The sequence below is a fragment of the Pelophylax lessonae genome (assembly GCF_965119305.1).
Source record: "Pelophylax lessonae genome assembly, chromosome: 4".
In the NCBI taxonomy this organism is placed as follows: Eukaryota; Metazoa; Chordata; class Amphibia; order Anura; family Ranidae; genus Pelophylax; species Pelophylax lessonae.
In genome coordinates this window covers 268,306,455-268,331,727 of record NC_138771.1, presented here as the reverse complement: position 1 = coordinate 268,331,727, position 25,273 = coordinate 268,306,455, and the positions used below count along the sequence as shown (strand labels likewise).

The following is a 25,273-nucleotide window of genomic DNA, read 5'->3' as shown; positions in this document are numbered from 1 at the left end:
CCAAGTCCCCTCAACCTAAACAGCATTTAGCACTTGCAGTGCAGGGACAGCCCCATTGCAATGTATGATTTGGAGTTGAGTTTACTAAATAGGTAGAGAATTTTTACTTATCAAAGTTAACTGAGCTTAGTGAATAATGTTAAGCTGAGTTCACTCCAATAATCCAGGCTCTAGAAAAAAAACAAATTACTCTTCTTACAAATTCCCTTACATATGATTGGGTATTCAAAATGAACAAAGCGTTATTATATTCGCTAAAGTAAGTGAAAAATAACTTTTCAATGCTAATATTCAATTTTATTAAACATCCTTAGTAAATGATCCCCAGTATCTTCCAAAAATAAAAGTTCCTTTATGAATTGTGTAATAAATAAGAATATGCAGATTTGTCATATTTTACTGTATCTTTTGGTTGATGCAACTGACTATAGGGCTAAAGATCCTGTTAGTACTACTTCCCAGATACTGTGTTACAAATCTACAAGGGTTTGTAGATCGCAGAACTAGAGACAGATTTACCAACTCTTACAGCATCCAATCATTTTTTACAAAACAGAAGTGTAGGAACCAAACATGAGAGCACAGCAGGGAAGGAGAAGGGAGTAGTAAAAGGAAATTGATGTACCTATCCAGTACTATAAACTGAACAGCTGTGACGGGCTGGGCCGGGCTCTCTTTGTGAAGGGCCGCCTAGGCTCTGTCCCCGGTCACCCTCGCCAATTTCTTCTTACCAAACACAGAGCAGATCTCCTGCCTCAAACCCCTTCTGTCTCAGCTCCATGACTTTATGGAGGGTCAGGTTCTCCTCGGAGGGGATCTTAACTTTGTCCTAGACTCGGTCTTGGATGCGTCAAGAGGCGCCTCCCACATCTCGTATGCTGCTCTCAAACGCCTTAAAAAAAGCTTTCATGCCTTCCACCTTGTGGACGTCTGGCGGGTCCTTCACCCAACGTCCCAGGATTATACCTTCTACTCTTCTCCATATGACTCCTACACGCGTATTGACTACTTCCTGATCCCACAGGCCTTGTTGGGGCGTGTCGTCTCATCTTCCATCTGACCTATCACTGTCTCTGATCGTGCCCCGGTGATTCTTGAGCTAGACTTCCGATCCCCGGAGCCTCGGCAGTGGCAGTGGCGGCTGAATGACAGTCTCCTCCAGGACCCCAAAGTGCTGGACAAGCTTCAGGTTGAGCTGGGGCGGTTCTTTCCCTCCAATGCCCTCCCGGAGAGTCCCCCTTTGATGGTCTAGGAAGCTCATAAGAGCTATATGCGAGGGGTGCTGATCAAGATAGGCTCTCAAAGCAAGCGAGAAAGAACCCGCCAGATGCACGATCTTCTTACGCGTTTGGAGTCACTGGAGGCCACCCATAAAAGGTCCTTGGCCCAATCTGTCCTTCAGGAGCTGACAGTTCTTCGTGAACAGTTATGCTCCGTGACACTTTTTAGATTAAAGGCCTCGTTGGCTAAGTGCAGACGGGTCTTTTACGAACACGGGGATAAATGTGGCAAGATTTTAGCACGCGCACTGCGACAGCAGAGGGCGCAGACATTCATCCCAGAAATACTTTCCTCTCCGACCCAAAAGGTTCAAGCAAACGGATCGTATAGCGGAAGTCTTCCGCAGATATTATGCCTCCCTGTACAACTTGACCTCTGACACGACTGAGCTCACGCGGGAAGCCCTTCGCTCAAGGATTCAAGAGTATATCTGTGCTTCGGGTCTCCCCAGCTTCCCGCTGGATGCCTTGGAGCACTTGGAGGAGCCACTTCACCCCAATGAGCTTTCGAGCGCATTGGTGGGTTCTCAGAGGGGCAAGGCCCCTGGACCTGACGGATATTCTTTGACTTACTATAAATGTTTTGAGCATATTCTGTCTCCGCACTTTCTTGCAGCCTACACGGAGTTCCCGGTGGATTCGCTTTGCGCGCATTTTACTGTGATAGCTAAGGAGGCAAAGACCCCCTCCTCTGCCAGAGCTACAGACCCATCTCGCTCCTCAATGTGGATCTGAAACTGTTTACCAAAATCTTGGCCTTTCTCCTGGCCCCTCTGCTCCCGCAGTTGATCCACGACGACCAGGTGGGATTTGTGCCTTCCAGAGAGGCCAGGGACAACACTACGAAGGCCCTGGATTTGTTGCATTTGGCTTGTGCGCGGAGGACTCCTATGCTGCTTCTCTCGACGGACGCCGAAAAGGGATTTCCTTCTAGGAACTATGGAGCATATAGGCCTTGGGCAGCGTATGTTGTCTTGGATCCGTGCAATCTACTCCCGCCCTTCGGCTTGTGTTAAGATCAATGGCCTGCTTTCCAGCCCGTTAGAGATCACAAATGGGACCCGGCAGGGTTGCCCCCTGTCGCCCCCGATTTTTGTTTTGACACTAGAGCCCTTTTTGCGCTCGATTAGGGCCAACACTGACATAACTGGGTTGAACATCTCCCCACTACTCGCCCCGAAGGTAGCGGCCTACGCCAATGACCTCCTCTTTTTCCTTACTAACCCTCTTCTATCCTTGCCCAATCTTGTGAGAGAGTTCCGTGCCTATGAAGCTCTATCATCTTATAAGATTAATTATCAGAAGTCTGAGGCCCTGCCGGTGGTGATGCTTCCGGCTTTATTGAACCTCCTCAGGATGGACTTCCCTTTTAAGTGGAGCTCCTCCCATATAAAATACCTAGGGATTTTCTTTCCCAACTGTCCTGACCGCATCTTTGAATGTAACTTCCCTCCTCTCCCGTGTACGGAAAGATCTGGAGGGGTGGCAGAAGGGGATGTTCTCCTGGTTTGGGCGTTGTAACATTATCAAAATGAATGTCATGCCTCTTCTGCTCTACGTGCTGCAAACCCTTCCAATTGCTGTTCCTCCGGTCTTCCTGCGCAAAATAAACAAAACCTTCCGTAAGTTTCTTTGGGTGAGAGGACCCCCCGCCTTGCGCTGAAGGTTCTCCGCATGCCCAAGCTCTGTGGAGTCATGGCCTTCCCGGATGCGACGATGTATTACGCAGCCTGTCACCTTACAAGGATTGTCGACTGGCACGTTCATGGCCACCTGAAACATTGGATCAGGATTGAACGGAGTCCTGGGGATCCTCCACCGGAATCCCTCCTGTGGGGCGCATCCGACTTACCGAAACATGTGTCAGACCACCCGACTGTGGGGGCCACCCTAAGATTGGGTCGTAGGATATGCGGAGAGGGCTTGATTGCCTCTATCCCTTCTCCTTTGTTCCCGGAGCTCGAAAACCAGAACTTCTCCCCAGGTCTGACAGATCAAGGTTTCCGCACCTTGAAGTCCAGAGGATTCCACCAGGCCAAACACTTCATCATTCGCGGGAGGTGGGTTCCACGACAGACTCTCTTTTCCAGTGGCTCCTTTGCTGCTTTGTCTTTCTGGCAGAAAGTGCAACTGGCTCACTTCTTACAGTCCCTTCCACCTGCGTCCTCCTTTGATAGATGCCTGCTGCCTTTCGAGTAACTATGTGTATCAGACTCTCCGTTACGACATACCATCTATTTGATCTATCGCCTTCTGACGGGACCTGAGCTTTCCTCCCGACCAATGTATCTCACCTGCTGGGAGCGTGACCTGGGCCTCTCTTTCTCGGACCACCAGGTTGATCGGATTTTCTTTTTCACTTATAAAACATCCACCTGTTCCAAATATCAGGAAGCGGGATACAAGTTATTGACCAGTTGGTACTACACCCCGGTCAGGTTACGCAAAATGTTCCCTTCCTGCTCTGGCCTCTGCTGGAGATGTGGAGAGGAGGTGGGCTCACTTCTCCACATCTTCTGGTCCTGCAGCCACTTGCAGCACTTTTGGACTGAGGTCTTGCGCATTGCGCAAAAATTCACGGACCATGCTCTTACTTTGGACCCTGCTCTCATCCTCCTTCACCACAACAGTTTCCCACGAGCGTCCTACAGAAAATCCATCCTGCCGCTTCTCTTCACGGCAGCTAAAAGCTGTATCCCTCTTCTCTGGAAGCAGTCACAACCTCCCACAGTGGCTATGTGGCTGCGGAAAGTAGCAAGTATCAACGAAATGGAAGATCTTGTGGCTGCCGAACGGGGCACGAGGGAGAAGTTCCTCAAAAGATGGTACTACTGGCATGAGTTCAGCTTTTCCGCAGAATACAAAGACTTGGTGGTCTAGCTTGATATCTGCGGACTGGGTGGCCATCTCGCTCTCTCTCTCCCCCCCAGTCCCCCTTTCTCCCTTTCTTTCTCTACTACTTCCCCCCTCTACTGTCCCTACCTTCTTCCCTCTCACCCTGTGGGCTCGTCCCACCTTCTCAGTCAAAAAGAAAAGGGAGAGGAGGGAGAATAGAAATCGCTATACTTTTTCTTTTGTTTTTCTTTCTCTTCCCATGGGCATACATACTTGGGTTCCTCCTGGTCGACTGCAGGGGGTTGGGTCTGCTGGGGTAGTTCCTCTCCCCCTCCGTACCCTGGCCATTAGATGGATGCCGGTGGGGGGGGAGACCTCTCCGGGGGCCTAGCTTCCTGTAGCACTTTTATCTAACGTCTTCTACAACTGCCCTCCTGTTCTGACGCTGTATATAATGTGATTGCTAGTATTCATTTTTAAGTTGAGTTATGTCTGGAACTATGTATATGGTCCTGTACTGTTGATCTTGACTCCATTGTATGCCTTTTCCTCTCCTAATAAACATTGAATTTATAAAAATAAAAAAAACTGAACAGCTTACAATCATTATAATAGGAACTTCTCAGGTCAGGGTCTAAGGGGACCATACTTTTTCACGTTTTCAGGTGCACAAGCTATTTAAATATGTAATTTTATATAGGGGGAGAGCCGCATTCACCATAGCCTCCCAGGAGGTCACATCAGGTTGGATCAAAGAGGAGCATTTCATCAGAATTTATTTTTTGGCATAATAAAGAATATATGATATGAGAAGCTTGAAATTATGAGAGTGCTGCTCATCTTCTGGAAACCCCAACAGGGCTGGGGAAATAGTGGGTGTTAAGGTAAGCTGTAACCTAAGGTTTATTTAATCAAAAATGGCCTTCCAGTAGGACAAAACAGAAAGGCATTACCAAAACATATGCGGGTAAGAGCCCAGTTGGAGTTTACAACAGTGACAGAGGGGGTTTCGCTCAGTGAGTGGAGTATAATTCACCCGATGAAGAAATTTAACTTGAATTTATCTCTAGAGGAAATTACAAGCTTGGGGCCCTTCTCCAGACAGTCCTTCCAGGCCTCCCTATCCAGAGAGGAAATATTCTTCTTTCAATACTTCCATCATTTTTCCATCTTAGGTGAACACAAAGGAGAACACTATGGAGGATCAAGAGGCTTGTCTGGGTCTCCAGGGGCCAATAGTTTCTTAATGGGATCAGCTTTAAGGGTAGGAGACTGAGGAAACTGAGTGCTAACAGCATGACGTAGCTGAAATTACTGGAAAAGCATCCAGCGTGGCAAACAGAACCTCTGACACATTTGGGAAAAATGGGACAGGGTACCAGTACGCATCATGTCCCAGAAGGTCTAAAGCAATTTTAATAAAGGACAATTAACTTTAAATAAAGGATGCACTATGGCATTGAGTTTTTAAACCATTCTTGTTTTTTTAATAGGAGGGCAGAGCAGACTTTCTTTTCAGATCATCACTGGACAGAGCTGTAGAAAGCAGGGAGTAGAGGTTAGCTATGAGAGATACAAGGACTAATTTATCTGAGCTTTCACAATCTGAGCTATAGATCCTGAGCCCTTTAATTACCAAGATTTTTACTGAAAAACTGGTAAAAAGGAGCTGGACCTTTCTATACCTCCAGTAATCTGTCATTACCCCAAATCAATAAAACAAAGGGGAAATTTATAAAGTGTTTATTAGGTCTATGGCATCAAAATTTGAACAATGCTTAAAGTGATAACAATCCTTTTTTAAGCACTTTCAGCAGCTGATCCAATCAATAACTAAGTGCAGCATTTGTTTCTTTTAATTCTTGTTTATGTTCCAGTTAAAGGATGAGTTCACCTTCAGTAATATGTTACATCTGTATTTAGGGTGCAACATCTTACCAAAGAGCACCCGCCTGCGCCCCTTTGATCTCCCGCTGTGACAGCGGGTGTGAGATCTTCTCCCTGCACCTACTGTCACAATTAACCACTTACGGACCGCCCGCCGCAATTTTATGTCGGTACTTTGCCGTTAAATACCGGGGGTTATGGCAGCAGATAGCTGCCATAACCCCAGTATTTTTTTAAACTGTGCGCGCTCTGCTTTAACATAAGGGTTTTCCCAGCGGCGGATTTACCACGGGATCAGCTTTATCGGCAGCGGGAGAGGTGCCCCCCCCGCCGTTTCCCAGTAATTTTACCCGCTTACCTGACCCGCCAGTTGCGGGGAAAACGATCCGGTCCGCTGTCCCCTCAGGCAGGAAGTTGAGTGAGGGCAAGATGGCCCTCACTCGACTCTATGGCCTTGGAGGACCGGATTGATGTCATACGTCGCTTCCTACCAATGGATTTAAAGAGCCCATTTTTTTTAATCATAAAAAAAAGGACTTTTTTTCCAGTGTAGAAGTGAGATCTGAGGTCTTTTTGACCCCACATCTCACATTAAAGAGGTCCTGTCATGCTTATTTCTATTACAAGGGATGTTTACATTCTTTGTAATAGTAATAAAAGTGATCAAAAATTTTTGTTTTAAAAAAACTGTTTGCAGAAGCGAACGCATACGCAAGTCACACCCACATATGTAAACAGTGTTCAAACCACACATATGAGGTATCACCATGCTCATTAGAACAAGAGCAATAATTGTAACTCTAAACTGGTAACTTGTAGAAATTTTTTAAGTGTTGCCTATGGGGATTTTTAAGTACCAATGTTTGTCACCATTCCATGAGCGTGCGCAATTTTGAAGCATGGCATGTTGGGTATCTATTTACTCAGCATAACATTATCTTTCACATCATAGAAAAAAAAACTGGGCTAACTTTACTGTTTTCTCATTTTTTAATTCAAAAAGCTGTATTTTTAATTTTTTTAAATTGCGTTTGTAAGACCACTGCGCAAATATGCTGTGATAAATATTGCAATAATCTTAATTTTATTATTTAGGGTCTCTGCTAAAAAAAAAAAATATATAATGTTTGGGGGTTCTAAGTAATTTTCTAGCAAAAAAAATGATTTTTAACTTGTAAACAAGGGTCAGAAAAAGGCCCGGTCCAGAAGTGGTTAAAGAGCAGAGCAATGCGATGCTTCGTCCACACATCCCCATCATACATGCACAGTGATCTGTGACTGAATGAACTACAACTACCATCTTGCACTTCAGCAGACGGCTTGTGGTTCTCAATGAACTGTGAGGATGCTGGTGAGTGCTCTCATAGTTCATTGATCTTTCTGTTCTCCAGTAACTGTCTGCCTATCCGATTTTGACAAAAACCTGACATTGCACCCGTGATCAGCAGATGCTCTGCGGGCTCAAAAAAAATACCCTTTATAACAGCAAAAACATGTGCATTTCTTTATTTTTTTAAGATGAACTTAGCCTTGAAACTGGTTCCAAGACCCCTACCAGGTTTCCTTTTTCAGTGTGATTCCTTTATCTTGCAATGTCCTATGGAGTGACTGTTGCATACAGGGACTACATTTGTTTCTGCCTACACTGTGTTTATTAGTAGAAATACAAAGACCATAGCCTAGGATGGCAAGGCACTCCCCTGCACCTCCCTCCTACAAGCTAATATACTGATTGGGAATTGCACTGTCCCGTTAATTCTTTCCTGTGAAGACCAAAGTTCAGGGAAGCAGCACTGAGAGAGTCACAGACAGCAGCATTGGAAGTTGTAGACTGCAAGTGCTGGGGAAAGATTTTTTTTTAAATTGTTTACTAGGGAATGTTTATTTTATTGTGCTCAATGTGTTAATCCAAAAACATTGAGGGTTTAATACTACTTTAAGACTTCTGCCCAAGAATCACCAATACTGATGTGAGATGCTTTTTCAATTACATAATTTCCTCTTAGATTTACATGTGTTATATTTCAATGTCTCAATACATTTTTAGATGAGATTGAAAATACCTTAGGCTAACTGGTGCTAAAGAAAGGACTAGCCACAATAACCTGAGGTACAAAGCTAGTTTTTCACATCTGCAACCTTTCAAGGACATCACCTTTGAAATTGCATTGGATGTGGTGTGCTATGCAGAAAACCCTGTAGTGGGAATGGCTGCAGCCTGGACATAGTCCAACTGCTCTCTGGTGAAGGTTAAAACTGCTTCATAAATTACACAAAATACAGAATACCTTTTCCTAAGCAGGATTCAGAAGTGAGCATCTCTTTCTGGGGAAACAAAATCCCTTAATCAAAGCACATTCCTTGTGAATGAATTGGTGTTTTTAAGAAAAATGCATGCTACTATAGTAAGTGTATTGGTATTGTGAACTTTGAATGATCACAAGTTAATTAAGCAGTGTTGAATTGCTAGCATAAATCTGAAGCTTGGCACCTTCATAGAGTCTGACCTTTTCCTCTTTTCTTTTCTGAATCTCATTATAGCTACGTTAGATGAAATGAGCGATCCCTTTATTATACTCAAAATAACATTTACAACATTTTAAAGAGAGTTGTGAGTAGATCCACATTAAAATGTTCAGAACAGATAATACATTTTATTGCACTTTACAGACACTGAATAGAATTTTATTCATTCTGTTTTATAATAGGAGTGATCTCCCGCTCTTCAAATCTATGAAATACCTGTATTCACTACAGTAGTTACATTCATCCATTCACTTTCAATAAATACCGCGCTTCTTCAGAAAGTGCAGTTGACATGTATCTCTAGTGGTGTAAACATCAATACAAGAAATTCCATTGCTAGGATTAATTGTTCAATAAATCTAACTAATGCTACACTAGGCCACAGAGGAGCTGTTTAATAAATCTTAGGAAAAGGAAAAGTAGATGGTGTTGCACCGAGGAGCCAATCAGTTGTTTACATTTTCCAACCCATACTATAAAAATGACAGCTGGAATCTACCTAGCGGTCATTTAGGAACATATCCAATGTTTATTCCCATATATTTTGCAAACTGGCTTATATCTGAACATAAATCCAAGGAAACAACCAAGTTAGTTAACCTTGCTTTATGCTGGGTTATAGCAAAACCACTAGACAAGCATGCCAAATGCTAAAATTCAAATCCAAGCAGGCTCTAGGTGTGTGCATCTTCATGTAGAGTATGGAAGAAGGTTTACTGTCCTCCTGAAGTGTCAAAACTGGCAGTCAGCTCTAAAAGCAGACACTCTGCTCAAAGTCACAGAGATGTCCAACAAAATGGTTAACACTCCCGCCTAGCAGCACTAGGGTTGTTGGTTCGATTCCCAACCACGGTACTACCTGCACAGAGTTTGCATGTTCTCCCTGTGCCAGCGTGGGTTTCCTCCAGGTACTCAGGTTTTCTCCGACACTCCAAAGACATGCTGGTAGGTTATTTGGCTCCTATCTAAATATGCCCTAGTATGTGTACTGTATGTATGAATGTGAGTTAGGGGCCTTCAATTGTAAGCTGTGAAGTGAATATTTTTCGAATTAGAAATTGTGCCCTAGGTTTTTGCTATACAGTGTGTGTATATATATATATATATATATACACACACACACACATATATATATATATAGCTCTGCGTAAATTGACAGCGCTATGGAAGTACCTGTAATAATAAATAAATGCCCTAACACCGTTCAACAACATTATAATTGCTGTACTAGATTCTTAAAGTTATACTTGTAATAAGGACACACTTTCGATTACGTCGGGCCAATGTTCAATAAAAGCAGAAAAACAAAATAGATAAATTTATTCTACATCAAACGGATGCAATTTTTTACATGGAAGTGTTGCTACAAATAGTAACTAGAAAGAAACGACTTCCTGTGTAAGGTTGACTTCTACTTTCCATGTTTTACAATCTGGCACAGGCTAGAAGAAGCCATAGTTCGATCATTACTCCCTAGAACCACAACAACCCCTAAATATAATAGGGATAAACAGAAAATCTTTCATACCAAGACTGCTTTCATTTTTTTAAATTATTTTATGTTAATATCCTTTGTCTATATGTATTTTGATGAAAAAAAAAAAAAGATGCCACACAACTTTTTTTTTTTACAATAAAAATGATTGATATAAATAATGATGTAATTCTCATGATTTTACTTTACTTTTACTTTATTTTCTAGAATAACCATGGCTGTGATCCTATAAAATTACCACTTGAGCTAATTTGGACTGTTTTCACTTCTCATCTTTACTTGTGATATATCTCCCAAAAAATTCAAAAAGATCTGCTGTTTAGAAAAATCGAAATAAACAACTGAATTACAAACACATGAACTATTTTAAGTGCCTTACAATTTGGAATGACAATTCAACTAGCCTTGTGATGCATGTTCCCCTGTCAGACAGCCAAGCCAAGACAGTGACCACAAATTTCTTAAAGAGGAAGTAAAGCTTTCTCTCTAACTTGCACCTGTAGGTAAGTCTATGATAAGGAATACCTATAGGTACTGTAAATATCTCCTAAACATGTACATTACTTTGCATGCAGCCAGTGACATCACTGGCGCATGCACTCTGAAGGAACGGCCGCTTGTGCCGTTCCTTCAGAGCCCTGTGCTGTGAACGGCGGTGCCTCCGCGCATGCGGGGGGGGGGGGTGACCTCATCGTGGCTCCGGCCAATCAGATGGCCGTAGAAAGTGAACCTGGAAGTAGGGCGGCTGAACATATCGGCCGTGTCACCAATGAGCGGGCAGGTAAGTATTTCATAATGTGCTACTATGCGATGCATACTAACTTATTATGCCTTTGACTTCCAGGTTTGTTTGAGGTTTACAACCTCTTTAACTGCAGGTAAAGAGTAGTGATGGGCTCAGGAATGTTCGGTATCGTAGTCCCAACCCACCTTGGCAATCCGGCCAGGAAGCAGACACTGCACACTGCCAATCATAGGCAGTGAGGCATTTCCCGGTCCGCAGCTGCACAGACTGGGAAATGCCTCACTACCTATGATTAGCGGTGTGTAGTGTCAGCTTCCTGGCGGGATGGCTAAAAATGGGCTGGGACTACGATCCCGAACATACCCGAGTCCATCACTAGTAAAGAGGCACTGTCGACAACTAAAAACACTACAGGTAAATGCACAGAAAATGCATTTTTTTTTGAACACTTGCTTGTAGTGTTTTTCCTTTCCATAAGTGATATTTTTATTGACTTGCAGTGTTGCTTTTAGACTTGCTAGAAAAAGTCATTTCTCTAGCACAACCCCCTTCCTTCTTCCATATCACAACCTCTCCTCTTTTGGAAATGTCTATTCACTGTGTTAGCATCTCCACCCCTCCCCTCTCTACATATACTTTTATACACTTGAATGACAACAACATTGTATCCAAGATGGCGGCACCCGGGAGTAGTAACAGGGCTTTTGAATATCTACAGAAGGGAGTCTTTTACATGTAAATAAAATGCATAAATGTTAAATGCATGTATATCTTAATGGGAATATTGTTGCTAGGATAAATGTTGAAATGAATGGTCGGGATATAAGGTCTTTTTAAGTACTATAAATTGGTCACCACCCTGCCCCCAAATTAGTAACTGGGCAATAAAAGGAGAGGTAACACACTGATGAGGTCATTGGATTACAGGAAAAAACAATTAATACATACTGAAAATGTAAGCTTGCTCTGTGTAAACATACATGTGTTTATTTTCTCAAACCAATAAATACCTGCATTCGCTGCAGCTGTGCATACTAACCAATCAGCTTCTAACTTCAGCTTGTTTGGAAAGGCTTTAAAAATGAAAGATACAAATGGATTGGCTGCCATGCACAGATGCTCCAGGTTGTACCTGTTCCAGTCTTAGCATATTCCATTACGCACTTTAATCACTTTAATTAGGCATGTAAGGAAAGGTTGGCAACTGTTAGGTTTTATAATACTCAGCTCTCTATTGAGATCTCTTTACTTCCTCTTGTATCACTAGCACATAAATGTGTGGTAAATCTCCCTAACACAAGGGTAGTACTAACCCTTTTCTATCCCATCCAAAATGAATTACAAGCAAACAAACATATAACTGCAATGTATCACTGTACAGGCGGTCCCCGGGTAACAAACATCCGACTTACAAACGGAGGGAGACAACAGGAAGTGAGGAGAAATCTAGCGCTAGGAAGGGAAATTCACTCCTGTGAGAACTTTCATGGGAAAAATGTGTCGCCACTCAAGCTTTATCACCAATCCTTCTTTCCACAACAGCCCAAAATGGTCAAAATCCAGTTGTCATAGGGACAGAAAGTGAGGTGAAATCTTCTGAACAGGGGTACAGACAGCAAAACAAATGGTACAGGGGTGTTAACCCTTTCCTATGCTATGCAAAAAACGTAAAAATTATTCTTTTGGCTGGAGCTAAACTTAAAAAGTGTACCTGTTCCGACTTACAAATAAATTCGAATTCATACCAAACCTACAGTCCCTATCTTGTTTGTAACCTGGGGACTGCCCGTAGTAACAAGTCCACAAGAATATGCTGGGAAAATTCACAAATAACTTACATGAGCTTTTGAAGTCCTTCTTTTTCATTCGCCTCCTCATCAGTGTCCCTCGAGGGCTTGTGGGGTAAAGGCTGCGAGGTAGGGTACCCATATTGAGTGAGCTCAGGCTGTATGCACTCATGGAGGTAGGAGAAAAGGATGAAGATACCAATGCTGCTGCAAGAAAGAGGACATATAGTACACAGTACTCAAAGCAATACACACAACGCTACAAACATCAGTACAACAGGGGATCAAAGGATTCAAATCTGAAGAAAAGGGAAAGTGAGAACATTTCCCTTGACTGTAGTTTTCCTTCTTCTCAGGCATATTGGATAATAAAAGTGTCTGATTGCTACTGCTATTGTATTGTAACCTAAACTTTTTACCAAAGCATAACTGTTTTCTGAAAGATACTCTACGGGGTTTTATCAAAGCTTAACTCCAGGCAGATGGAAAACACACGCCTCAAGGCAGCTCTGCAATTATTAGTATTTCCTTCAATGTGTTTAGGGGAAGCTGGGTAAATACCTAAATTTAACGTCATATCAGCCTCTTCCAGTCCCTGTACAACAGAACGTAGGCTGGGAGGGGGAGAAGCAGCATAAGAAGCCAATCAGTTGTGCTGCAGTGCAAGGAGCATGCTGATAGCAGGAAAAGCAGAGGGGAAGATTTAGTTATTAGTGTTAGTGAACTACAATAAAGTAAAGTCAGGTCTCCTCCCCTGCTAGACAGGGCTGGGCAAACCTCAGACCTGGATAGACCTAAAGCTGTATTAAACCCAAAACCAAAAATGTAATATATTGCAGCTTCCCAATCCTTAGACTTGGAGGCTGCATTCATTTTCTTTTTCAGGATCCCCCCCACTGTTTTCACCTGGTGATCTGCCCAGTAACACATTTCCTGTATTACAGTGCCCCTATTCTGGATGAAGGAGCACAGGGGCACCTTTGGACAGCGGCACTGTCAGTCTGGGGGGAGGAGAGCATTAGATGTACTAGCAGATTAAAATACATTAACAAACTGAAACCAAACTTCAGCTCACACTGTAGTTACAGCAAATTTTTTTTTCTTTTGGGGTAAAGGTATTAAATAATTAAAGCGCTAATAAAAAAAAAATATATATATATATATTAGGCACTGGGCAGTTTAGGTCATAATGTGCTAGTATGCATCGCATACTAGCACATTACGAAAGACTTGCCTGAAAACCAAGTCCTCCAGCGGTCTGCTGTCACCACAGAAGGCACTTCAATCTTTACCCAGTATTCCTTCCGGGTTGGTTCATGGGCTTTGGCAATATAAATTACCGAGCTAACAATGGCATCACTTCCGTACATGCACGCAGTACAGCTCAAAAGGAATGGCACGGGTATGCCACTCCTTCAGAGGGCATGCACCGATGACATCACCAGCTGCGTCTAAAGTAAATATTTCCTAAATGGTGCACGTTTACGAGATATTTACTGTACCTATAGGTAAGCCTTATTATAGGCTTACCCACAGATAAAAATCACACAAAGGAGTTTACTCCCACTTTAAATAAAATCTGACCATTGTAAGCACTCCTGTCAGTGGTAAATGGTTTGTCCCAACATTCTTATACATTTGCTGGATAGCCTGTTCTGTTAAACAACAGATATACTGGCTAGATCACCAGATGAAAGTTAAGGATAAAAAGAAAACTAATGCAGGCATCACGTGCAAGAGTTGGTAAGGTGCAATTTAATTAAAGTTTGCTTTTGGGTTTAATATCACTTTTAATACAAATCCTATGGCAGGTAAAATTACTCCCTTATATGCTTTTCATATGCATATTTAGCTGTTTGCCTGGTGTTCAGCTTCAAAGATCACATTGCTTCTGGCAATAAACGTCAACTTGAAGACAAATAGTTCAAGCAGGAAACACTTTTGGGCCCCTTTCACACTTGTGCGACTTGTTCTACAACTTGGGACTGCAAAGTCATACCCCAAAATATTCAATGAGTACCATTCACATCTGTGCGACATCAGAGTAGTCCCTGCACTACTTTGATCTGAATTTGATGCAACTTGAGATCCATGGACCTCAAGATTACACAGGCATTACTTCAAGTTGCATCAAAGTTGCGCGACTTTCAGGTCGTGCAAGTGTGAAAGGGGCATTGCAGAGAGTAGTAAAGTACAAATAGTAAAGCCCTTTTACACCTATACATATCAAAGCTCTTGATACTGCACGTGTTTTTGTATTTTCTTAAACTGTTTTTTCTGTATATTGTATGCATTTTATTAGATTTTTTCCATGTTACAGATGCTTTACAAACGCACACACATACATGATGCATGCTTTTTTTGTTTGTTTGACACTCATTTTAAAGGGAATTCATTAAACAAAAATGTTATATACCCCATGTTTGAAAAGTTTGCTAAGTGGCTGCACACAGATGTGAACTAGACACATAGGCATAAATGCGACCGCAACTTCAATTGCATTTTCATGCAGTGAACGTGTGTGAATAGGCACCTTGAAGTGGTTGTAAACCCTCACATACCCAGTGAAGTAACTAGCCGTAGGTGATACACAGAAATTAAATAAATATGTTGTACCTGTTTATCTACAGACATTTGTCTTGTAGATGGTTCTAAAACACACAGATTGAAGGATTTTTCTCAGCCTCAGAAAACAGGGGTCTGGGATCCAATGTCACACACACTACAGAGGTAGAGCACAGAGCTCCATATAATCTGATAGATTGGGGGAAAGAAACAATCAGGGGCGGGGGTTGAACTAAAAAAAGAAAAAACCTGACAGATCCTTGCATCAACACAAGCAATTTTGATGTAGGAATCTTCCCCGCTGTGTCTTTGTATAATGACAGTGAGGACTCCCCCAGTCACAATTGGGGGTATGCTATAGACCCCCCAACCAGAGGGAGGAGGGGGAGGCAGACCTCCTTTCACAGGTTGGACTGGCAGCAAGGATGGGATATGTCATTATAATGGGGGACTTTAATTATCCAGATATAGACTGGGTAGAAGGAACCGCACATTCATCCAGGGCTCGGCAGTTCCTACATGTTTTGCAGGACAATTTCATGGGTCAGATGGTGAACGAACCGACAAGAAACAATGCGGTACTAGACCTACTGATTACCAACAATACAGACCTGCTCACGGATATAGAAATAAGAGGCAACATAGATAATAATGACCATAGGTCAATTAGTTTTAGTATTAATCATGGTAATAGGAAACAAAAGGGTAATATAAGGTCACTGAATTTCAATAGAGCCAATTTTCCCAAAACTGCGCTCTTTGCTAGAAAATATCAAATGGGATAGAACCCTGGGAACAAAGAACACAGAGGAAAAATGGGAGCATACTAAACAAAGGGATTGGCCAGTGCATTCCAAAGGGGAATACATTTAAAAGAGCAAAAGTAAACCCTGGGTGGTTAAACTCCAACATAAAAATGCATATTTAATACTAAAGAAAGGGCCTTAAAAATACAAGGGGTCATTGGCAGCATTCAAGCATTGCAAAGAGTGCAATAAGAAATGTAATGGCGAAATCAAGGTGGCTAAAATAGAACACGAGAGACATATAGCGGAAGAGAGTAAAAAAAAACCCAAGAAATACTTTAAGTATATAAACAGTAAGAAAGCGAGGCCAGAACACATTGGCACCATAAAAGATGACAAAGGGAAGCTGGCCATAGAGGACAGAGAGAAGGCGAAAGTGATAAATCATTTCTTCTCTTCAGTCTTCACAAAAGAATTGGGGGGCTTCACTAACCCAGCTTGTAATGATAAATTAAATAATACACCTCAGGAAGTAACCCCATGGCTAACAGAAGATAGACTTAGAACTAAATTAGAGAAACTTAACATAAATAAATCACCGGGACAGGATGGCTTGTACCCGAGGGTACTTAAGGAACTAAGCCAGGTGATAGCCAGACCATTATTTTTGATCTTTAAGGATAGTCTACAGGCGGGTATGGTGCCACCTGATTGGAAAAGAGCCAACGTGGTACCAATATTTAAAAAAGGGCCAAGATATATCCTGGGTAACTATAGGCCGGTGAGCCTAACATCAGTAGTCCGCAAGATTTTGGAATGTTAAGGGACTATATACAAGACTTTAGTAATGAAAATGGTATTAGTAGTAATCAGCATAGTTTCATGAAAAATCGTTCTTGCCAGACGAATCCATTAACCTTCTACGATGAAGTGAGCTGCCATCTAGACAAAGGAAGGCCTGTGGATGTGGTGTATCTGGACTTTGCAAAGGCATTTGACACAGTTCCCCACAACCGCTTACTGTACAAACTAAGGTACGTAGGTATGGACCATAGGGGGAGTACCTGGATAGAGAACTGGCTCCAGGGGCGAGTCCAGAGGGTGGTGATAAATGGGGAGTACTCGGATTGGGTGGGTGTGGAAAGTGGGGTCCCCCAAGGTTCTGTCCTGGGGCCGATCTAGAGGAGGGGATATGCAGCACAATCTCGGTATTTGCGGATGATACTAAACTAAGCATGCCAATATCTTCTATGCAGGATGTGGAAACCTTACAAGCAGACCTGAACAAAATAATGGGGTGGGCAACTACATGGCAGATGATGTTTAATGATGAAAAATGTAAAGTAATGCACTTGGGTGTCGGAAACACGAAAGCAAGCTACTCACTAGGGGGGAACCTCTGGGTGAATCTAAGATGGAAAAGGACCTGGGGGTACTAGTGGACAACAGGCTTGGCAGTGGCATGCAATGCCAAGCCGCTGCAAGCAAAGCCAACAAAATACTGGCATGTACAAAAAAGGGGATTCACTCCAGAAATAAAGAGATTATTCTCCCACTCAACAAGACTCTGGTCCGGCCACATCTGGAGTATTCCGTCCAGTTCTGGCCACCGGTCCTCAGAAAGGATGTGCTGGAACTGGAGAGAGTCCAGAGAAGGGCAACAAAAATAATTAGACTACAAGCATTGAACGTATTCTCTCTGGAGAAGAGACGCTTGAGAGGGAATATGATATCAATGTACAAATACTGTACTGGTGACCCTAGCATAAGGAACAAACTTTTCAGAGAAAGGGAATACAATAAGACGCGTGGCTACTCACTAAAACTAGAGGAAAAATGGTTTAACCTTAAAATACGTAAGGGGTTCTTTACTGTCAGAGCAGTAAGGATGTGTAATTCTCTTCTACAAGCAGTGGTATCAACAGGGAGCATCGATAGTTTCAAAAAACTATTAGATGGGCACCTTAAAGACCACAACATAAAGGGGTATACAATGTATGGTTAACAGCAAACACACACACACATCATGGGTTGAACTGGATGGACTGATGTCTTTTTTCAACCTCACAAACTATGTAACAATGTAACAATACACAGATCAGCACTTGCAGCTATTGCTTTGCTTTCAGGCTAGTACACACTATAAAATGATGTAATTTGAACATTTGTTCATGTGAAAGGTTTACAACCACTTTAAATGGGCACTGAACTTAAAAAATGATTCAGAAACACAGGAAAATGCACAAAGGTCCCTTTCACACTGAAAGTTGCGCGACTTTGATGAGACTTGAAGCAATGCCTGTGTAATCTTGAGATCTGTGGGCCTCAAGTCGCATCAAAGTCAGACCAAAGTAGTGCAGGGACTACTTTGAAGTCACACAGATATGAAGGGTACTCACTGGAAATCATGGGGTACGACTTATGCGACTTCGCAGTCCCATGTCACAGGACAAGTCGCACAAGTGTGAAAGGGGCCTAATACTCTTGGTGGTAAATTCAGACTTGTTTTCATGGTTTATTGTGCGCTTTAAAAAAGTTTTCTTTTAACTTCACATATACATCAATATGTATGCCTGCATTTTACATGTGTACCTTTTTTTTGTAGTTTTGGATTAGGTACAGAAGATTTACAATCTGTATTCTTTAATATTTACTCTAAATTCACCCTGTCCCAGTAAAATGTTGGTTTTTTTTCTTTACTTTACATCCAAGTATCATTGGTCAGTGGGACAAAACTTGAGGGTGAATCTCCTCACATAAAATTAATTAAGATCAGGGGTTCTGATTTTTCTCTTGATACAAAACTATACAAAAAATGATTTTAATTGCACTATATTGTCAAAAGTATTGTGATGCCTACCTTTACATACAAATTAACTTTAAAGGGTAACTCCACTTTGGTGGGGGAAACAAAATAGCAAAGAAAAAATAATATAGCGTATACAATTGCAACAAAAGTCATATAGTAACTGAATGTTATTATAAAATACCTTTCCTTTGCAATCTGCAGCCGCTGTAATTTTCTGAAATGCAATGCAATATGGCTACCTGGAGGTATTCTGTACACAGAATGTGTACTGACCACACCGCCAGAAACATTAAGTCAGATTTTAGGCATACCCTGGAACAAAAATGTCATTTTTGGTGAGATACGCCCACTAAGAACATGTCTAAAGGATGCAGGCCCAGCATATTTCCTCATTAGTGCTCTGCAGGTGCACAGCTGATTGATAATTATGAAATCACTCCCATAAGACTCACTTTCCCACATGGGCACAAAGACACAGGGATTTCTTCAGAACAGCAAAAGGTAGGAATCTACAAAGTTTGTTATAATCCTTGCAATGTATGTAGATCACCCAGAGGGGAATGTTTTTTTTCTCAGCAAAAGTAGAGTTACGCTTTAATGGCATCACAGTCTTAGTCCGTAGGATTCAATATTGAGTTGGCCTACCCTTTGCAGCTTCCACTCTTCTGGGAAGGCTGTTCTCAAAGTTTAGGAGTGTGTCTATGGGAATGTTTAACCATTCTTCCAGAAGCCCATTTGTGAGGTCAGGCACTGATGTTGGAGAGAAGGCCTGGCTCACAGTCCTCGCTTTAATTCATCCCAAAGGAGTTCTATCAGGTTGAGGTCAGGACTCTGTACAGGCAAGTCAAGTTCCTCCACCCCAAACTCGCTCATATATGTCTCCACATTTGATGGAGGGGGGATTATGGTGTGCGGTTGTTTTTTAGGGGTTGGGCTTGGCCTCTTAGTTCCAGTGAAGTGAACTCTTAAGGCATCAGCATACTAAGACATTTTAGACAATTTCATGCTCACAACATTGTGGGAACAGCCCCTTCCTGTTCCACTAGTGCACAAACAAGGTCCATAAAGACATGGATGAGCGAGTTTGGGGTGGAGGAACTTGACTGGCCAGCACAGAGTCCTGACCCCAACCCGATAGAACACCTTTGGGGTGAATTAAAGCAGAGACTGTGAGCCAGGTCTTCTTGTCCAACATCAGTGCCTGACTTCACAAATGCGCTTTTGAAAGAATGGTCAAACATTCCCATAGACACACTCCTAAACCTTGTGGACAGACTTTCCAGAAGAGTTGAAGCTGTTATAACTGCAAAGGATGGGCCAACTCAACATTGAACCCTATGGACTAAGACTGGGATGCCATTGAAGTTCATGTGCGTGTAAAGGCAGGTGTCCCAATACGTTTGACAATATAGTGTGTATAAACACTCACCCACCACTTTATTAGGTACACCTGTTCAATTGCTTGGTAACACAAATTGCTAATAAGCCAATCCCATGGCAGCAACTTAATGCATTTAGGCATCTAGACGTAGTGAAGACGACTTAAAGTACAAACCTAGCATCAGAATGGGGAAGAAAGGGGACTTAAGTGACTTTGAACGTGGCATGGGTGTTGATGCCAGACAGGCTGGTCTGGCTATTTCAAAAACTGCTTATCTTACTGGGATTTTCATGTACAACCATCTCTAGGGTTTACAGAGAATGGTCCAAAAAAGAGAAAATATCCAGTGAGTGGCTGTTGTGTGGACAAAAATGCCTTGTTGATGTCAGAGGATAATGTGCAGACTGGTTGGAGATGATAGAAAGGCAACAGTAACTTGTTACAACCAAGGTATGCAGAATACCATCTCTAAACGCACAACACATTGCTGCTGTAGCTCATCTGCTTCAAGGTTCAGACGACCACATCGGGTGCCACTCCTGTCAGCTAAGAACAGGAAACTGAGGCTACAATTCACACAGGCTCATCAAAATTGGGCAATAAAAGATTGGAAAACATTGCCTGGTCTGATGAGTCCCGATTTCAGTTGCGACATTTACATGGTAGGGTCCGAATTTGGAGTAAACCACATGAAAGCATGGATCCATCCTGCCTTGTATCAATGGTTCAGGCTGCTTCTGGTGGTGTAATGGTTATGGGATATTTTCTTGGCACATTTTAGGCCCCTTAGTACCAATTCAGCATTGTTTAAACACCGTGGCCTACCCGAGTACCCATCTTCTGATGGCTCCTTCCAACAGGATAATGCATCATGTCATAAAGCTCAAATCCTCTCCTCTCACCAATGGTTTCTTTAACATGACAATGAGATCACTGTACTCCAATGGCCTCCACAGTCACCAGATCTCAATCCAATAGAGCACCTTTGGTGGTGGAAAGGAAGTTTGGCATCATGGATGTGCAGCCAACAAATCTGCAGCAATTGGACCAAAATCTCCAAGGAATGTTTCCAACACCTTGTTGAATCTATGCCATGAAGAATTAAGGCAGTTCTGAAGGCAAAAGGAGGTCCAACCAGGTATTAGCATGGTGTGCCTAATAAAGAGGCTGGTGAGTGTGTGTATATATATATATGTAAAGTACATGTAAAATCAAACACATACATAAAAATATATAAACACTGTATTTGAAATGTGAACAAGGTCATTATGCTTGTTTTGATTAATTTCCTCTTTATATTATTCTAACTAACAGAGATGTTCTCAATCATAAATAGTTAGAGCTCTCACTAATGCACCTGCCATGCCAATTTACTAAGCACTTTTCACTGAACATTTTCATAATTGATCTTTCACACAGGTAAATAATGTTTGCATCTGATTTGCACTTCGTATCTAAGGAGTAATTTCTTTGATGTAGGAATGTAAAACACCTACATTAATGAGATCCGAGATGCGACCACATACAGGCTTGTTAGTTAAAGCTGCATGTCAATTTGCACATCTACACTAATCAAGGCCCTTCCTGCCCTTATTATACACTGGCAGAAGGAAAGCACTAAAGTTTTCATCTTCAGTATTTTTGTATGTCAATTCTGAGATATTTGTGCTTAATAAGACAAATGACCTCAGCAGAGAGAATGATGGACATTTTAAATGTGCCTGCATTTTGGGGTTAGCAGCATATGACTCATTAAATCACAGATCAGAGAATGCATATTTTATAATCCTGTGTATGTGTGGAACTCGCTAATAGATACACTTCCAATGTTAGTAGGGAAGGATGACAAATAAAAGAAATGCTTTAATGCCTGGAATGGGAAGAGCATGAGTAAGAGAGCAAAGGATTAACAAAAGAGGCAGAAAGCAAGGGTGGCACATTACGAAGGAGTTTTTGAGGAGGTGGTTTCTGGCATTTCATGGCTGACGTCCTGGAATGGTCAGGGTGGTGGTAGGTGTTATAATGTTGGCAGGTGAGGCGACGGTGGCTGTTGGCAGAGCTGTCCCATGAAGGCTGCTTTTCGCTGCTCCTTTGAACCTTTACTGCCCACATGAAGGGATGACAAGAAATCAGAAAAGAAAACCAGAGAAAAGGGAAAGGTAACTGAATTTTAATGAACAAAAGTGGAAATGACAGCAGTTAGCAAGGAAAACAAAAGCAATATGGTCTAGCTGCAGAAAGCAGAGTTTAAGGGAAGATTGGGTCAGAGATCGCTTATAAACCATTTCATTGATATCACCATTCCAGTTCAAAAAGGTTCTAGGCCCAGATTTGTAAAATATAACATTCATCAATTAATAAAACAAAGGAAAGTGCTTTTCATCCCCTTTTACACTGATCCACTGTGGTTTCCCCGCAGCGTGGGTGCAGCGCCGTGTACCCACAGCTTTCATGTAGGTTAACACAGTTTTGCGATAGACGTCTATTAGATTGGGTGGTTTTGGTGCATTTTTTTAAAGTGCACCAAAACCACCCGTTCTAATGGAAGTTTATGACAAAGTGCGTGCAACTCATACGAAAACCATAGGTTCACAGTGTTACACCCACGTGAGGAAACAGCAGCAGACCAATATGAAAGGGGCTGAACATGTTTAAGTAAAATCCAGTTTTTGGTCATTTATTTATTTTTTTTTTTTATGATGAACTAATCCAATGACATAGTCATTAAATCAATCACATCTTATAGAAACGCTATTTGGAATTTCGTCAGCATTCTGAAATTGGTGATTGGCATAAGATGGCTTATCCAGACTACATTACTCTGGCAATAGAAATACATAGATCATTGTTGAAATAAGTTTTTCCTTATAATCTCTACTTTCTTTACCATATTACCTTATTGGCTACATGCACACAAGCACTTTCTCAGCTTATTAACAATAGAGACCATCAGAGAAGGTAAGGCAAGATTTTTTTACTTTGTTTAACCTAGTGAACTTGTGGACACCAGATCAGTCCCTTATAGAAGTATTGTTATCTGTACCTTTATTATTAGGCACAATGTGTCTCTCCTGGGGAGAAAAAATAGGTAAGAAGGCAACCAAATATACAAGCATCCTGAGATCTATATATTCTTAAACTGTGTTACAGAGTAACTCATGATTATTGTATCAATACATTGTAGACTGCCTGTATATTGTAGACTTATTTTTGTAGTAGTAAAAGACACAAGAAACATTGTGGATTTTCAAGGAAAAATCTGGTGCCTTGAATATTATCATATAAACAGATTTAAAAAAATATTTAAGAATTACACAATTTTAGATAGGCTCGTTTGCAAAATGTAAATACATGGATTTATTAATCTAAGCTGCAAAATCATTAGAAAGAGAAAATACTACAATGTGGATCCTGGATGTTTGAATAATTTGTTTTGAAATTCACAGCCGGCATATCTTGCAGAAACTGTTTGCTGCTCAGCTTGAAGGCTATGAATCCCAGCAGATCAAAAGGACAAAAAACAGGCCCAGTCACAGCTTGAGGGGGAGAGGGGATGCAAAAGTAGAAAATAAATATTTAAGACGAAGCAACAGAAAATTCTAAAACCCTCCTGCCTTGCAGGAACTTTACACACAAGATACACAGTGCAGTGGAACTACAAGATATGTCATCCCGCTGACAGCATCGCTGCGTAATGAACTTTGCCAAGAGTTTGCCAACGATGCCAGGGGCACTCGTGTCTTCTCATCAGCCAAGAGGCAACTACTGTGTTTTGGGTCAGAACTAACAAGATTAAGATTTACAAATATTCCCTTACTGGGGTCTTTCATAGACATTTGGCTGTCAATACTTTTAACCTACATAATGTATTTCTGCAAAATTTGATCTCCAAAATAAATGTCAAACTGAAAGGAAAAATGAACACAAGGAATATATTTTATAAGTTTTAAAGGAAATGCGAATGGAAAAGTAACACATTTCTGCTAGCTGCTGCTACAGGCACTAGTCACCAAATAAATGCCCCCATACACGCGTAAATGGCCCTCTGTGGCCCTCATTTTAGTTTTTTCATACCTTCAGTTAAACCTCCAGTGTTTTTTTCAAATTTGTGAAATTTGAAATTATACACTGCTCAAAAAAATTAAAGGAACGCTTTGAAAACACATCTGATCTCAATGGGAAAATATCATACTTGATTATCTATACTGATTTGGACTGGGTAATGTGTTAGGAATGAACGAATGCCACATCTTTTAATGGAAATGAAAATGATCAACCTACGAAGGACTGAATTCAAAGACGACCCGAAAATCAAAGTGAAAAAACGATGCAGCAGGCTAGTCAATTTTGCTGAAATTTCATTGCAGCAACTCAAAATGATCCCCAGTAGTTTATATGGCCCCCAAATGCATGTATGCATGCCTGACAACATCAGGGCATGCTCCTAATGAGACGACAGATGGTGTCCCGGGGCATTTACTCTTAGATCTGGACCAGGGAATCACTAAGCTCCTAAACAGATGGATGCATACCGAAACATAATGTCCCAGAGGTGTTCTATTGGATTTGGGTCAGCCGAGCATGGGGGCCATTCAACGGTATCAATTCCCTCAACCACCAGGAGGTGGCGGCATACTCTCGCCACATTAAGGTCGGGCATTGTCGTGCACCAGGAGGAACCCAGGACCCACTGCACTAGCATAGGGTCTGACAATGGATCCAAGGATTTTATACCAATATTTAATGGCAGTCAGGGTGCTATTCTCTAGCCTGTTGGAGTCTGTGCGTCCCCCCCATGGATGTGCCTTCCCAGACCATCACTGACCCACCACCAAATTGGTCATGCTGGATGATGTTACAGGCAGCATAACGTTCTCCATGGCTTCTCCAGACACTTTCACGACCATCACATGTGCTCAGGGTGAACCTGCTCTCATCTTTGAAAAGCACAGGGCGCCAGTGGCGGACCTGCCAATTCTGGTGTTTAATGACAAATGCTAATCAAGCTTCACGGTGCAGGGCAGTGAGCACAGGGCCCACTAGAGGACATTGGGCCCTCAGGGCACCCTCATGAAGTCGGTTTCTGATTGTTTGTTCAGAGACATTCACACCAGTGGCCTGCTGGAGGTCATTTTTTAGGGCTCTGGCAGTGCTCATCCTGTTCCTCCTTGAACAAAGGAGTAGATACTGGTCCTGCTGATGGGTTAAGGACCTTCT

The 25,273-nt window shown here is 42.0% G+C and overlaps 1 protein-coding gene across 12 annotated transcripts in view; it reads right to left on the bottom strand.

The window, feature by feature from the left end:
• The window catches only part of GRIP1 (glutamate receptor interacting protein 1), a 1,071,013-nt gene that overhangs the window by 145,083 nt on the left and 900,657 nt on the right, over positions 1–25,273 (bottom strand). For 4 of the 12 annotated variants that reach the window (XM_082255180.1, XM_082255172.1, XM_082255177.1 and 1 more), the window contains exons 10-11: positions 22,000–22,158; positions 12,607–12,762 (exon numbers count right to left, since the gene is read on the bottom strand). In XM_082255180.1, coding sequence (XP_082111306.1) covers positions 12,607–12,762; positions 22,000–22,158 — 315 coding nt within the window. The remainder of the gene's footprint in view (positions 1–12,606; positions 12,763–21,999; positions 22,159–25,273) is intronic. The other 8 variants (XM_082255181.1, XM_082255183.1, XM_082255173.1 and 5 more) reach the window with 3 other exon arrangements.